This window comes from Haematobia irritans, chromosome 4 (genome assembly GCF_050003625.1).
Source record: "Haematobia irritans isolate KBUSLIRL chromosome 4, ASM5000362v1, whole genome shotgun sequence".
Taxonomy (NCBI): Eukaryota; Metazoa; Arthropoda; class Insecta; order Diptera; family Muscidae; genus Haematobia; species Haematobia irritans.
The window spans coordinates 211,364,707-211,381,386 of record NC_134400.1 but is presented as its reverse complement, the minus strand read 5'-3'; the positions used below and the strand labels follow the sequence as shown (position 1 = coordinate 211,381,386).

Genomic DNA, 16,680 nt, shown 5'->3' with positions numbered 1-16,680 from the left:
ACAAAAAGACTTCATTGAAAAGTTTATCTACTTTTGGACATGAAATCTTTAGCCTCGCGAAAATATTTGATTCAGTGAGTTTTTTGACCAAATGATCGGCACATGGTATTTTTTAGTGCCGACCTTACTCTCCAAATTGTCCCAAGCCCAAACGTGTAACGGATTGAGACCCGAAAATTTTGGTAGCCATTGTGCGATAGAAATAAAGCGAGGAACCTCCATTTTAAGCCATTTTTGGTTAACGCGGAACATGATCAACTCAAATATATTTCAAGAATAAAATGGTATTTTTGGATTGGAAAAACACACCGAAAAAAAGTGAACTGTTTTATAGGAAGAATGAACTACCTCGCACGAAAATTTAACTAAATTTTATTCCACATTTTGAGATTTCCACAAAGCGTTGTTAAAACCAGGAAATTTTAATGTTGTACTTTTTAATTGCAATTCACGAAATTACATCATCTCATAGAAGAACTGAAAGTAAAGGAGAAAATCATTGGCGCCAAATCATGGCCATTTTAATCATACAGTAGTTCATTCTTACTATTTTTGGGAAAATCTTCTTTTGCTTTAGTTCATATCGAACTTATGTGTACGGTCATTGAATTTTATACTCACGTTTAGTTCATAAAATTTTTGAGACATACTTAAAAAAGTAAGATTTCATTGAGCTGTGGAAAATTTCGATAAAATAGTAAAATTTAACTGCAAGCAAATAAATTTTTTCCAATAGAAATAAGTTAAATTTAGCATTAGTTTAACTACGGACATTTTTTCTGTGCAGGAACATTTTTGCCGCCAAAATATTATTTTCTCGCTAAACATAAAATCTTAGCCGAAATCAATTACATAATTTCCAAAAAAAAAAAAATTACATGGTTGCGACAAACATGTTACATGTTTCCCATCCAAATATAAAATTTTGCTTGATGTTTGAGGTGATCATATTCCTTCTCTGGGTTTGCTGAGTCCTGTTGGAATGTCCAGGGCTACCATGCTATCTTTAGGGCAGTATGCTTGAATTCTGGTGGCCAGCTGACCTCTTTGGAATGACAACCCGGTCAGTTTTTTCTTCACAAATTTCCCTCGGAGAAAACTAAATTTGGTAACTGAGCACTTCTGTGCAAGCTAAGCAACTCCTTGGCTCTTTCCAGCCTTTTTGTGAATCGGTGAGCTCTTTCACTTTTTGGAACTTCAATGGCTATAGTTCAAGCTCATTTTTCAAATCCCTTACCGTTTATTTTGGTCCACAAATCCTACTGGGAGTATCACCTTAACAAGCAATGGTATGAGAAACAAATGATTTATTCACATTTAAATGCTTGAAGGCTCTAATAATTACCACTTATGGATTTCCAGCCAAATATAAAGCAATTATGTTTGAATTCCATTATTAGTGAATGCAATCACACAAAAAATATTTTCTCTGATTCAATCACCAAATTAATTGATCCAATTAATTTTTTAATTGAAATGTCGTCAATCACGAAAATTATAGTATCAATCACAGTTTTAATTGGGCATAGAAAAAATTCTTGATTAAAAAATTAATTGATTTTTTCAGCAAAATTCAATTAAATTTTTAATTGATTCAATTAAAAATTTAATTGATGTTGATTGCAAAACGCAATTAATTTATTAATTAAAAAAAGTAACTATTTTTAATTACTTAGTTAGATTGGCTTAGAGTTTTTATTTGGATTAACAAATGATTGTTTGAAATACATTTTTAATTAAAAAAGTAAAAAAAATCAGCACTTTTTTAAGTGAATTAGTCTTTCGAATTTGATTAAAAAGTTAATAGTATCAATTAATTTTTTAATTAAACATTTTAAAAATTTCAATCATTGACTTAATTAACTTAATGTTTCTATCATGATTAAAAAGTTAATTGTATCAAGTAATTTATTAATTGAAAAAATTTTCAACTTCAATTAACTTTTTAATTGGAAATATTATGGTGATATTTTTTTCTGTGATAGATCAAAATGCTTTTGTAAGGTTATAAACAATAACATGAATTGTCAATAGACTAAAACTGTCAGCTGTCAGACAAGCGGTTTAGAAATGACTGCAACCTGAAGAGAGCCACAGTGGTATGATGGCCAGCATGCACGCCTAGCACACAAAGCGCCATGGGTTCAATTCCAGTTTCGACCAAACATCAAAAAGTTTTTCAGCGGTGTATTACCGCCTCTTAGTAATGCCGGGGACATTTCTGTTCGGACTTTGCAATAAAAAGGAGGTCTCTGGTCATTGAGCTACGCATAGAATCGGGCAGCAATTATTGATAAGAGAGAAATTCTCCACTTGTGGTATCATAATGGACTGAATAGGCTAAGTATAGTACATAGCCTAAATTAACATGAAGTTGGTCACAATCATATCAGTCACACTGTAGATTCCAATTTTTGCTTGCCCTAGGTTGCCTAAAATATGTCTACGTTAGGACTTCGCCACACATCATACGATTAACATCAGATTAAGGTTGACAATGGATTTCTAAACTCACATACATGTTAATAAAAGTTCTGTCATCATACAAGATTAAATAAATAAACCCCTTAATCTTTATTAAAAATTTTATTCAATATTCATATTAAAGCCAATAAAGTCTTAAAAACTATTGTTAAATTTACAATAGAAAAGAAATGCACTTTCTACAATCTCGGTACACGACTTGTGAGTCAATTGACTTCTACTGCTCATCCCTATTTAAATGGCACGGCTGGCAAAACTTTACCAGCACATTCACCAAAACCAATTCTCAAACCGTTACGCTCACAATGACCACGAATGATAACCTCATCACCATCTTGAAGGAATTTGCGAACAGAGCCATCATTCAAATTGATGGTTTTTGAACCACGCCAGCTTAATTCCAACATCGAACCATAAGAGTCATCTGTTTCGCCACTGATAGTGCCGGAAGCCATTAAATCGCCAGGGCGGACATTACAACCGGTTACAGTGTGATGGGCAATCTGTTGCATGGGGGTCCAGTATAGATTTTTGAAATTTGATTTGCAAATCTTGGATTCGGTTGAATTTTCAGCTGAAATTAAATTGCAGTCTTAAAATTGGAAATCTTGGCATTTGAGGTTATGAGTACTCACGTTTCAAAAATACTTCCAAATTGATATCGAAATTGAAAGGTTTCGAATGTTTCAAATAGGGGAACACTTCTGGTTGCTGGGGGTAATTATCAACTAAGAAAGGTTCCAAAGCAGCCACCGGTATTACCCATGGGGCAATTGTCGTACCCAAATTCTTGGCAGTGAATGGACCCAATGGCACATATTCCCATTTTTGAATATCACGAGCACTCCAGTCATTCATCAAAGTGAAACCAAAGACATTCTTCCATGCCTCTTCAACTGGAATACGCTCACCCAATTGATTACCTTGTCCTCCAATAAAGAAGGCCATTTCCAATTCAAAATCTAATAACTTGCATGGTCCAAATACAGGGGGTTGACCATCTACAGGTAAAGTTTGACCTAAAGGACGACGTATTGGAGTACCTGAGACCACCACTGAACTAGCACGTCCATGATAACCAACTGGAATATGACGCCAGTTGGGCATAAGAGCATTTTCCTTGCCACGGAACATAATACCCACATTGGTAGCATGATGAATGGAGGAATAGAAATCGGTATAGTCTCCGATATCGGCTGGCAGATGCATTTGACATTCTTTTTGGGGTACCAGAGCGCTGAAAGGAAAACATAAGAACGAGTTATAGAACATGAAAGAAGAATTTGGCTTTAGATTCTTAGATATTTAATAGAGATTTTCGAGTCGACGGGAAGACAACAAACATATGTTAAGTAGAATCCATCCAAGTACATTCTTCCAAAACAGATACCTTCGAAATTTCAGTTATATGACCCCTATTTGCGTTCTTACCTCCTGAAATAGTGGGATTTTCAAAGGATTGTATAAACATCGAAAAAGAGCAATATCGGTCAGAGGTTTCGACTCTTGTTTTTTTTTTTTGGATATCGTGTACGGAGACTCTTTCCCTTTACTGTACTACAAATACCATTTCAGAGTAGTTCGATGTTTCATCGCAATCGTTGAGAGTTCCAGAGTAGTTTCGTGATAGTTGAGGAAAGATGGATTCTCCGGTACACATCAGAAACCAAGAATCAGCAGATTTCACCCGATGTACTTGCTGGGAAGAAGACGAAGAAAGCATTTTCCTATTCTGTATATCAGGCACTTCCGTAAAATCATCAGACCAGTGTTCGATGCTGTTTTAGCGCAATCCCAAAGATCCAGAGTAGTTTCGTAACAATCGATGAAATATACATTCCCCGATACACACCGATAACCAAGGGGTAGTAAATTAGACGTAGTTGCTCGGAAGAAGGCGAACACTGTTCCATCACCCGCAAGAACGAAATCGACCTCGTTTTGAGATCGTTTACCTGAATGGTAATAGGGTCATGGGTTATACTATGCCGGATTACTTTGTGAATTCAAAGCGCATACAAAGTGTCCTTTGATATACCAGAGCTCCGGAGGGACGCTTACAAGATGAATCATAGAGGATATTAACGAGAACTGAGTATTGAGAATACGTCCGAGGCTTCCAGACTACGGAAGGTATGAAAGGTAATCCACTAACTCCGCTCCAGGTTTCATTAAAACATCGGAGGGCAATTAGACAACGTCCAGTGAGGAGACGCTGGAGATACTATTGTACACACATTTTCCTGGAAATCAGACGGTTGAACCATGTTCTGGCGGTGCCACATAAGCTCAGCGGTCATTTCCTATCGAGGGAATTGTATCTAGAATAAAATGGACTTTAAATAGTTTTGGACCATTCAAATCCGCCGGATCACTCCGGCGGTGTGATTGGCAGAATTATCCCTTGGTTGTCGGCGATATATAAAGGATGTATCAACTTAGCATATATTCGAGGAAAGTGGAGGGAAACAAAAGTCGTTTTCATACCTAAAGCGCGAAAAGCCTCTTTATCAAGTGCGAAGGATTTCCGACCAATCAGCTTATTCTCTTTCCTTCTTAAGACTCTGGAAAGGATGATAGGTTAGGTTAGGTTAGGTGGCAGCCCGATGTATCAGGCTCACTTAGTCTATTCAGTCCATTGTGATACCACATTGGTGAACTTCTCTCTTATCACTGAGTGCTGCCCGATTCCATGTTAAGCCGAGTCCGAACGGCATTCCAAATTGCACTAAAACCACTTAGAGGAGCTTTGAAACCCTCAGAAATGTCACCAGCATTACTGAGGTGGGATAATCCACCGTTGAAAAACTTTTTGGTGTTCGGTCGAAGCAGGAATCGAACCCACGACCTTGTGTATGCAAGGCGGGCATGCTAACCATTGCACCACGGTGGCTCCCTGGAAAGGATGATAGATATTTATCATAGAACTAGCATCGATTCACGATTGTTCTCGAAACGACAACATGCTTACTCGAAGGGCTGGTCTACTGAGACTGCATTTATTGAAAGCTCTCTATCTGTCAACGAATACACAATTGTGGCTTCTCTAGACATCGTCCATGTTAGACGAACTTCTAACGAAGAGACGTATTTCAGCCACTCTAGGACAAGCAAACACACAAAGGTATATGAACAGACGCACTCCCCAAGGATGAGTTCTATCTCCTATTTTTTGCAAAGTTGCTATAAACAACCTTCTGGGAAAAGTCCCCATCCACAATTAGAGATATTAAACAGAGAGCCCTCCGGATGACAGAGAAATGGGCGATGGAGAATGGGGTAAATCCTGCAAAGACAGAACTAGTCATGTACTGCAATGGGAGCCACCGTGGTGCAATGGTTAGCATGCCCGCCTTGCATACACAAGGTCGTGGGTTCGATTCCCGCTACGACCGAACACCAAAAAGTTTTTCAGCGGTGGATTATCCCACCTCAGTAATGCTGGTGACATTTCTGAGGGTTTCAAAGCTTCTCTAAGTGGTTTCACTGGAATGTGGAACGCCGTTCGGACTCGGCTATAAAAAGGAGGTCCCTTGTCATTGAGCTTAACATGGAATCGGGCAGCACTCAGTGATAAGAGAGAAGTTCACCACTGTGGTATCACAATGGACTGAATAGTCTAAGTGAGCCTGATACATCGGGCTGCCACATAACCTAACCTAACCTAACCTATGTACTGCAATACACCAGACATACACCAGGGACCAATATATTCTACCCGAAGCATTTGCTTGGAAGAAGACTGTCCCATCGGTCGGAAAAGTGAAGTCGAAAGTCTTTTGGGATCGATTACACGAAGGGTAAACACGTCATAGGCTGGCCCATGACGTTTGAAAAACTTTTTGGTGTTTGGTCGGAACTGGTATTGAACCCATGCCATTTGTATGCAAAGCGAGCATGCTAACCATAGCACCAGCGTGGCTCCCTTATTATTATTGCATTTGTTCGTCGCCCAAAACTGCTTCGCCTGCCACCATGCACAAAGAGATAATTACATTTGTGCTTAGAGAAGCACATTCTTAAATCTGATGCGGTACCTTTCAAAACTAACAGGTTGGCTGATAAGTCCCCGGTCTAACAAAGAAAAATAATTTTTTTTTGTCAAAATTCGTTTTTAGTGTTCAGCATAGTTCCCTTCAGGAGCGATACAACGATTATAACGACCTTCCAATTTTTTGATACCATTTTGGTAGTACTCCTTCGGTTTTGCCTCAAAATAGGCCTCAGTTTCGGTGATCACCTTTTCATTGCAGCCAAATTTTTTCCTTGCGAGTATCGTTTTGAGGTTTGAGAACAAGAAAAAGTCGCTGGGGGCCAGATCTGGAGAATATGGTGGGTGGGGAAGCAATTCGAAGCCCAATTCATGAATTTTTGCCATCGTTCTCAATGAATTGTGGCACGATGCGTTGTCTTGGTGGAACAACACTTTATTTTAACTTTGAGTTAACAGCTGCAAACACCGCTCAGAATCATCAACACGTTGTTGTTTTTGGTCAAATGTGAGCTCGCGCGGCACCCATTTTGCACAGAGCTTCCGCATATCCAAATATTGATGAATGATATGACCAACACGTTCCTTTGACATCTTTAAGGCCTCTGCTATCTCGATCAACTTCATTTTACGGTTATTCAAAATCATTTTGTGGACTTGTTTGATGTTTTCGTCGGTAACCACATCTTTCGGGCGTCCACTGCGTTCACCGTTCTCCGTGCTCATTTCACCACGCTTGAATTTTGCATACCTATCAATTATTGTTGATTTCCCTGGCGCAGAGTCCGGAAACTCATTATCAAGCCAAGATTTTGCTTCCACCGTATTTTTTCCCATCAGAAAACAGTATTTTATCAAAACACGAAATTCTTTTTTTTTTCCATTTTTTTTCACAATAACAAAAGTTGCTTCACAAAAGACGCTCTATCTCACAAACTAATTGACTTACAAACGTCAAATTTTGACACGAATCATTTGAAGGTTGGTACTATATAAAAATAATATGCATTTAATACTAGCGACGCCATCTATGTGTCAGACCAGGGACTTATCAGCCTGCTATTTATCATCCCAGACCTTAATGTTCTAAATTTCACCCTTCACTCACCTTTTCAACAAAGCAGGATTTTGTTCTAGAGGTGAGTTTTTCAATAATAATTCACGGGTTCTTGAACGAACTACATTCCAGGCGGTGTAGCCAAGACTCATTAACTTGTTAAGGGTTTCGGCATTCAAAGCATCCTGCAGATAACAAACAAGGATATTCGTTATAAACAAAACAAATCTGTTATACAAAATGTGCTATATAACAAACCTGAACTTCAGGGGGATAGAATGCAGCAACAGCGCTTAAATCCAAAACGCTCTCACCAATAGCAACACCTAAACGTTTGCGTGGCTAAAAATGTGGGGGGTGAGAAAAAAGATAAATTAACATAAAAGATAAACAACATCTGTGGATTATCACTGTAAAGAAATTCCGACTGCTTTTTTATTATATTTGAAAATGTGTTGACTTGTTCTTTTTTTATTTTCTTTCTTATCGCCGGTACTTGGATACATGTGGTTGCTGTTGGTTGATGCTCACGAGCGTACATGGTAGCTTGCTCTGGTGGGAAACAAGTCTTTTTAATTTATGTAAATTTTGTTTTTTTCAAAGGCATTATGCAGATCATTCTAGGCGCCCAGTTAATATTTTAGAATATCAACTATTTTTAATGCGACGCTTTCATAAGAAGAACAGGATTTTCAATAGCCATCAGCCGCGGCCCGCCGTTTGTTAATGCAAATGGATGCTAGTTGTTGTTTTTTTTTATTATCTCGTACTATCCCACATGGGCTTGACTTTATCGGTATGATTTACTGACTTGTTACGTTAGATAGGTGATATTAACCATGGATAAACACCACCTGCACTTACATTGCTTTTTGTCGAAAATACACCATAGGGAAGATTCTCCAAAGGAAAATCGCTGCCAGCTGGAATGTGAACAAAACTAACTGCCATTGTGGATATTTTTTGATATTCTTTTAAATTCAAACTAGAATTTATATTTCTTGGATAAAACACTAGAGCTGCCGCGATCACGAATGCAGCGAATAGAACTTGCTTAGCTGCCAGTTGAACGATGACTGAGCGATCGAATGTATGTGAATGAGATCGAAACCTACGGTCATTCATGAGTTGAGATCAGTGATGGCAAAGTTCTCATTTGGGTACGCTATTTGGTAACATATTAAAATACAAAAATCATCTATAAAATTTTCTAATACACAATCAGAGCTAATAAAAAACGCAAACCTTAACACATATCTCCCAATAAGTTTCGAGTTTATTTTAAATGTATCTCATGATATATTTTTTTGTCGAAATAAAAAAAGTTTTACTATAAATAAAATTAGGAAATTTATTTTTTATTTAATTTAATTTTTTATGGATTTTCTCTTTACGGAAAATTAATATTCGAAACTGACGAAAACATCAAAACGAATTGTCAGAAGATTTATCTTTGGAACTTACACATTTTTCGCCGTAAGCATCGCTAATTTTTGGAATAAACTTCAAAGAGAATTCTTGTTAGGGAATAGCTGGGAGCCACCGTGGTGCAATGGTTAGCATGCCCGCTTTGCATACACAAGGTCGTGGGTTCGATTCCTGCTTCGACCGAACACCAAAAAGTTTTTCAGCGGTGGATTATCCCACCTCAGTAATGCTGGTGACATTTCTGAGGATTTCAAAACTTCTCTAAGTGGTTTCACTGCAATGCGGAACGCCGTTCGGACTCGGCTATAAAAAGGAGGTCTCTTGTCATTGAGCTTAACATGGAATCGGGCAGCACTTAGTGATAAGAGAGAAGTTCACCAATGTGGTATCACAATGGACTGAATAGTCTAAGTGAGCCTGATACATCGGGCTTCCACCTAACCTACCTACCTAGGGAATAGCTCATTAGCTCTTTGGGCTAAAAATCAAAAAACAAATAAAACGTAAAAATACAAAAAAATTTAAATATTAGTTTTTAACTACCCTGTAAGTGGAAGTGGAAGTGGTCCAAAATTCGCACAGAAGCGATGATTTTAACATGGACTTGTCACCATGGGCATAAATCGCTGAGCGATATAACTTAAAAAAAACAAAAACAAATCATCATATTGGTACATTTTGTCGTACTGTAGGAAAATCTACTATTTTATCATCTCCCACGGAGTATATTCTCTATTTCGAAAACTTTCCACACTCAAGAGTGTAGATTGATTTTAATGAAGAGACATTTCAGTCAGGGATGCACAAGTTTGAACTATTGTACTAATTGGTACGTTCAATATTACTACAGTAAATAATTTGCTATAATTTCCGTACGTCTTCAAAATGCAAGAACACAGAAAAATCACCGAAACCAATTGAAGGTTAATTCAAGAAATTAAAAGGTTAATTAATGCAGGTAATTTTGGCTCCGCAAGCCAAATCGGGATATCGGTTTATATGGGGGCTATATGTAATTATGGACCGATGTGGACCAATTTCTGCAAGATTATTAGAGACCATATACCAACACCATGTACCAAATTTCAGCCGGATCGGATGAAATTTGCTTCTCTTAGAGCAATCGCAAGCCAAATTTGGGGGCTATACGTAAAAGTGGACCGATATGGCCCATTTGCAATGTGTTACAAACGGAATGACAAAGTTAATATACCACCCATCCTATGGTAGAGGGTACACGCTAAAAAAAACGTGTACCGAACACGTTTTTCATTTGTTAGAGTTTTTTGAATTTCTTCGAAAATTTTAAACTTTATCACCAAAAAAATTCGTTTGTTACAAAATTTTCAGTTTTTCAATAAAAGAAATTATTTTTGAACAAACAACACAATCCATTTCGTTTATATCAAGTACTGTTCTTTAAGTCTTTAGTAAGACACATTTTACAGTTTCATAGTAACATATAGAGTAGTATGTAATGTTGAACACCTTTTCGGAATCTTCCGAACATATATGGAATATAGGTAATTAAAAAAAATACAAAATAAAAACTTTTTGGTGTTCGATCGACGCAGGGAACGAACCCAGGACCCTATGTTTCTCTTAAATAAAATTTATTTATTCGGCTCGTGGGCGTCGCACACTATGCTATATAAATATAACTTATAACGATAATTGTCTATTGATGACAATAACAGCTACGTAGCCCATTGAATAGTGTGTTGGCTTAGAAATTGCAGGGTCCGCGGTTCGATTCTCCGTCCAGGCGAAAGGTAAAATTTAACAAATTTATAAAATTTAATAAATTTTTCTACATTGTTTGTATTACAGAAAGAGGTGCTAAGAAAGATGTGAGGGAAAATGTAATTATCCAGAAAATATTGTTTTTTTGAGTTAGTCTTTATGAATTTGTTTTTACATCCTGGAAATAAACTTCCTTACAGCGAAAAGCAAATGAGAAACGATCTTTGTTTGTGTAAAATTTCATTTGGGAGGAAAGAATTATTTTGTTTTTTGCGTGTATAAAAATACTGTTGATATTTTTTTCTGTGAAGTCACGGCCTCAGAATGGATTAAGTATATACGAGTATACGAAGAAGAAGAAGAAATTTTCATTATTTCAACACTTATTTATCATTTCATTCGTATTCATTTTAAGTTGGAACAGTTTGGTAAACTTGATTTCTCATCTCTGCTCCAAGCTCCAAGCCTCGTGAGTAAAAAAAATAGAATAGTAGAATAGATGCATTTTGAGTGTGGAACAACTTTAATATCTGGATTGGTTTATTTATATAAAAATACCATAACAAAAAAGAAAACACGAATATAACATTTCATATATACATCGCATTTTCTATTTGAATATTATACATATATATTTATTTTTTATTTTGTTATTATCATAACCAGATTTTTATTCTAACGATTTGTCAACAGTTTTATGACATAAATCCAAATGTGCAATACCTAAGTTGTGGTTATTTAAATCTTGCTAACACTCTTAAATATAAATAAAATGCAAATTGTAACAAGTAAAGGGTGATTTTTAAAGAGCTATAGGAACATTTTTCCAAAAAAAACATAAACTGTATGTTCCATATAAATTAATGTTTAATGATTAATTCATGCAAATGTTGATCCCGACTGTGCCACCAATCGTCTACTCTTCCCCACATTTCGGCTGGTATATCAATAAGACTTTCAATGGTGTCTTAAAATGCGATCGATCTTATCGATTCGATAAGAATCCCGAGATGAATTTTATTAACAGAGCACTCATTTTGATAATAAAATGCAATAATCTAAATTATCAACCAAACTGAAGATGTTTGATGGCTAAAAACACAAAACGTTCTTCAGCTGCTTAAACCAATGTTGCCAAAAAGATGAAAGCTAAACAATCACCCTTTACATACGGCCAAAAGTTCAAATCGTAAAATCCTATCACCACACGCAGAGAAGGAATATGTAACCTCTAAATTGTTTCTAGAGCAAAATTTTATTTTTGGATGGGGGAAATGTTTCATTATTGTTTTCTCGCCAAACAGAAAATGTTTGCCGAAATCAGCTACACAATCTCCAAAAAAACATGGTTGCGACAAACGTGTAAAATATTCCCCATCCAAAAATAACACATTGCTCTTGATACATGTTTGAGATGATCTTTCTTCTCTTGGTTCATGGAACGCATAGAAAATGTTTTTTATACCCTCCACCATAGGTTGGGGGGTATATTAACATTGTCATTCCGTTTGTAACACATCGCAATATCGCTCTAAGACCCCATAAACTATATATATATTCTGGGTCGTGGTGAAATTCTGAGTCGATCTAAGCATGTCCGTCCGTCCGTCCGTCCGTCTGTTGAAATCACGCTAACTTCCGAACGAAACAAGCTATCGACTTGAAGCTTGGCACAAGTAGTTGTTATTGATGTAGGTCGGATAGTATTGCAAATGGGCCATATCGGACCACTTTTACGTATATCCCCCATATAAACGGACCCCCAGATTTGGCTTGCGGAGCCTCTTGGAGGATCGAAATTCATCCGAAATTTGGTACATTGTGTTAGTATATGGTCTCTCACAATCATGCAAAAATTGGTCCATATCGGTCCATAATTATATATAGCCCCCATATAAACCGATCCCCAGATTTGGCTTGCGGAGCCTCTAAGAGAAGTAAATTTCATCCGATCCGGCTTAGATTTGGTTCACCGTGGAGCCACCGTGGTGCAATGGTTAGCATGCCCGCCTTGCATACACAAGGTCGTGGGTTCGATTCCTGCTTCGACCGAACACCAAAACGTTTTTCAGCGGTGGATTATCCCACCTCAGTACTGCTGGTGACATTTCTGAGGATTTCAAAGCTTCTCTAAGTGGTTTCACTGCAATATGGAACGCCGTTCGGACTCGGCTATAAAACGGAGGCCCCTTGTCATTGAGCTTAACATGGAATCGGGCAGTACTCAGTGATAAGAGAGACGTTCACCAATGTGGTATCACAATGGGCTGAATAGTCTAAGTGAGCCTTATACATCGGGCTGCCACCTAACCTAACCTAGATTTGGTTCATAGTGTTAGTATATGGTCTCTAACAACTATGCAAAAATTGGTCCACATCGGTCCATAATTATTTATAGCCCCATATAAACCGATCCCCCGATTTGACTCGCGGAGCCTCTAAGAGAAGCAAATTTCACCCGATCCGGTTCATAGTGTTAGTATATGGTCTCTAACAACTATGCAAAAATTGGTCAATAATTATATATAGCCCCCATATAAACCGATCCCCCGATTTGGCTTGCGGAGCCTCTTGGAGGAGCAAAATTCATCCGATCCGGTTGAAATTTGGTACATGGTGTTAGTATATGGTCTCTAACAACTATGCAAAAATTGGTCCACATCGGTCCATAATTATATATAGCCCCCATATGAACCGATCCCCAGATTTGGCTTGCGGAGCCTCTAAGAGAAGCAAATTTCATCCGATCCGGTTGAAATTTGGTACGTGGTGTTAGTATATGGTCTCTAACAACCATGCAAAAATTGGTCCATACCGATCTTAATTATATATAACTCCCATTTAAACCGATCCCCAGATTTGACCTCCGGAGCTATGGGAGAAGCAAAATTCATCCCACCCGGTTGAAATTTGATACGTGGTAAAATTTGGTACATTGCGCTAGTATATGGCCGCTAACCTAAAACAAACCAAAATTGGTCCATATAGGTCTATAGCTATATATAGCCCATCCCAAAATATAAACTACCAAAATTTTATTTCTATAGAAAATTTTGTCAAAATTTATTGCTATAGAAAATTTTGTCAAAATATTATACCATACGGGGTATATATTTGTTTAATATATACTCCGTACACGCAAAGAAAAAAACGTTTGGAAAACGTGTGCCGAAAACGTTTTTCTTTTGTTAGAGTTTTTTGAATTGCTTCGAAAAGTATCATAGTATTTTATCACCAAAAAAATTCGTTTGTTACAAGATTTTTATTTTTTCAATAAAAAAAGTTATTTTTGAACCAACAACACAGTCCATTTCGTTTATATCATACACTGTTCTTTTCTGACTTTAGGTCTTTAATAAGACACATTTTGCAGTTCATAGTAAAAATTTAATATAGTAGAATGTAATGTTGAACATTTTTTCGGAATCTTCCGACTATATCTGGAATATATGTAAAAAAAAAAACAGGGATCGAAGCCACGACCCTTGGAATGCAAGTCGGACGTAGCAACCACTGCTCCACGGTGCCCAACTAAATGTATTTTTCTGTTAAATAAACTTTGTTTAATCGGCTCGTGGGCGCCGAAAGCTATGCTATATAAATATAACTTATATGGGTAATTGTCTATTGATGACAATAACGGCTACATAGCTCAGTGGATAGTGTGTTGGCTTACAAATTGCATGGTCCGCGGTTCGATTCTTTGTCCAGGCGAAAGGTAAAAAAAATCAAAATTTATAAAATCGTATAATTTCTTGTACATTGTTTGTATTACAGAAAAAGGTGCTAATAACTAAAAAACTTCGTGAAGTGAGAAAGATGTGAGGGAAAATGCAATTGGCCAGAAAAATAATTTTTTGGAGTTAGTCTTTATGAAATTGTTTTTACATCCTGGAAAAGAATAACCGTTTATCAGAAAAAGTATATACTTTTCTTTCAAATACACTTCCTTTCAACGAAAAGCAAATGAGAAACGAACTTTGTTTGTCTAAAATTTCATTTGGGAGGAAAGAATTTTTTTTTTTCGTGTAGAGTCAACGTTTATCACAAGAAGTCTATACTAAAAACAAGTATAAACGGCCGTAAGTTCGGCCAGGCCGAATCTTATGTACCCTCCACTATGGATTGCGTAGAAACTTCTACGAAAGACTGTTATACACAATCGAATTACTTGGGTTGTGGTATCTTAAATCATTTTCTAAATTGTGAGTTAGTCCACATGTGGTATATATTAGACAAAAAGGTATGTAAGTCTACAAATAATTACGAATCGATATGGACTTTTGCACGGTACGTAGGGAGCCAGAATTGAAATATGGGGGTCGTTTATATGGGGGCTGTATACAATTATGAACTTGATATGGACCAATTTTTGTGTGATTGGGGATCGATTTATCTGAGGGCTATTTATAATTATAGACCGATATGGACCTAGTTAGGCATGGTTGTTAACGGCCATATACTAGCACAATATACCAAATTTCAACTGACTAGGAGGAAATTTACTCCTCCAAGAGGCTCCAAAACAACTACTAACATCACATATCAAATTTCAACAGAATCCGATGCATTTTGCTCTTCTAAGGGGCTCCGGAGGTCAAATCTGGGGATCGGTTTATATGGGGCTATACATAATTATGGACCGTTTTCGACCAATTTTTGCATGGGTGTTTGAGGCCATATATTAACACCACGTACCAAATATCAACTGAATCAGATGAATTTTGGTCTTCCAAGAGGCTCCGGAGATCAAATCTAGCGATCGGTTTATATGGAGCTATATATAATTATGCACCAATGCGGACCAATTTTTGCATGGTCATTAGAGACCATATACTAACACCATGTACCAAATTTCAGCCGGATAGAATGAAATTTGCTTCTCTTAAAGGCTCCGCAAGCCAAATCTGGGGATCGGTTTATATAGGGGCTATATATAATTATGGACCGATATGGACCAATTTTTGCGTGGTTGTTAAAGACCATATACTAACACAATGTACCAAATTTCAGCCGGATCGGATGAAATTTGCTTCTCTTAGAGGCTCCGAAAACCAAATCGGGGGATCGGTTTATATGGGAGCTATATATAATTATGGACCGATGTGGACCAATTTTTGCATGATTGTTAGAGACCATATACTAACACCATGTACCAAATTTCAGCCGGATCGGATGAAATTTGATTCTCTTAGAGGCTCCGCAAGCCAAATCGGGGAATCGGTTTATATGGGGGCTATATATAATTATTGACCGATGTAGACCCATTTTTGCATAGTTATTAGAGACCATATACTAACATCATGTACGAAATTTCAGCCGGATCCGATGAAATTTTCTTCTCGTAGAGGCTCCGCAAGCCAAATCTGGGGATTGGTTTATATGCACTGTTAGAAAAATATGTTTTTCATATGTTCCGATATAAACAAAATGTGTTTCGGGCACGATTTTAAACCACAATATATTTAAGTGCGAACATGTAATTTTCCTAAACTAACACTTAATGTTTGGGACATCTATGTTAATATGTTAGAATATATTATGTTTGGGGCATGAATGTTTCATAAAAATCATATGTGTGAATACAAACATATATAAATTTACAAATTTCAACTAAACATACATATGTTGTGATATTTTATTCAAAGCGACAGAGAGAGTATAGAGAGAAATAGAGATGGAAACCGGAGAGTTGACGAAAGATATCAATATAACACAGCAAAAGAGTCAAAAGAGAACAATTTCTGTGAAACCGCTTGTATGTTGTTTCGGAAAACTGTTTTATGATAAGGCCAAAAATTTGATATGTTTAAGTCTAAATATTATTTAATTTGAATAAAGAGAATATACATTCTGAACCAAGAGAATAGACATTTGAAAAACAAACAGCTTATGTTTTCGCCTTGAGAGCAGCATTTTATGTATGTGTGGACATGTGTTTTGTTTATCATTTTGGCATTATTTTTTTCTTGGTTCG

At 36.8% G+C, this 16,680-nt stretch overlaps 1 protein-coding gene across 1 annotated transcript; it reads right to left on the bottom strand.

The window, feature by feature from the left end:
- Window positions 1-2,567: 2,567 nt before the first annotated feature.
- On the bottom strand, window positions 2,568-8,615 carry Faa (fumarylacetoacetate hydrolase). Its single transcript, XM_075304614.1, has 5 exons — window positions 8,397-8,615; window positions 7,791-7,874; window positions 7,584-7,717; window positions 3,120-3,721; window positions 2,568-3,058 (listed from the first exon to the last, which is right to left on the bottom strand). Exons 1-5 carry the CDS (start codon window positions 8,481-8,483, stop codon window positions 2,715-2,717), a joined length of 1,251 nt encoding a protein of 416 aa, XP_075160729.1. The 5' UTR covers window positions 8,484-8,615; the 3' UTR covers window positions 2,568-2,714.
- Window positions 8,616-16,680: the final 8,065 nt, after the last annotated feature.

Excerpts from the sequence above, each read along its gene's own strand:
- Faa (XM_075304614.1), bottom strand. The coding sequence starts at position 8,483 with ATGGCAGTTAGTTTTGTTCACATTCCAGCTGGCAGCGATTTTCCTTTG. Across the intron at positions 7,875-8,396 it reads TATTTTCGACAAAAAGCAAT|CCACGCAAACGTTTAGGTGT; the intron begins GTAAGTGCAGGT and ends CCACATTTTTAG. Across the intron at positions 3,722-7,583 it reads AATCCTGCTTTGTTGAAAAG|CGCTCTGGTACCCCAAAAAG; the intron begins GTGAGTGAAGGG and ends TTTTCCTTTCAG.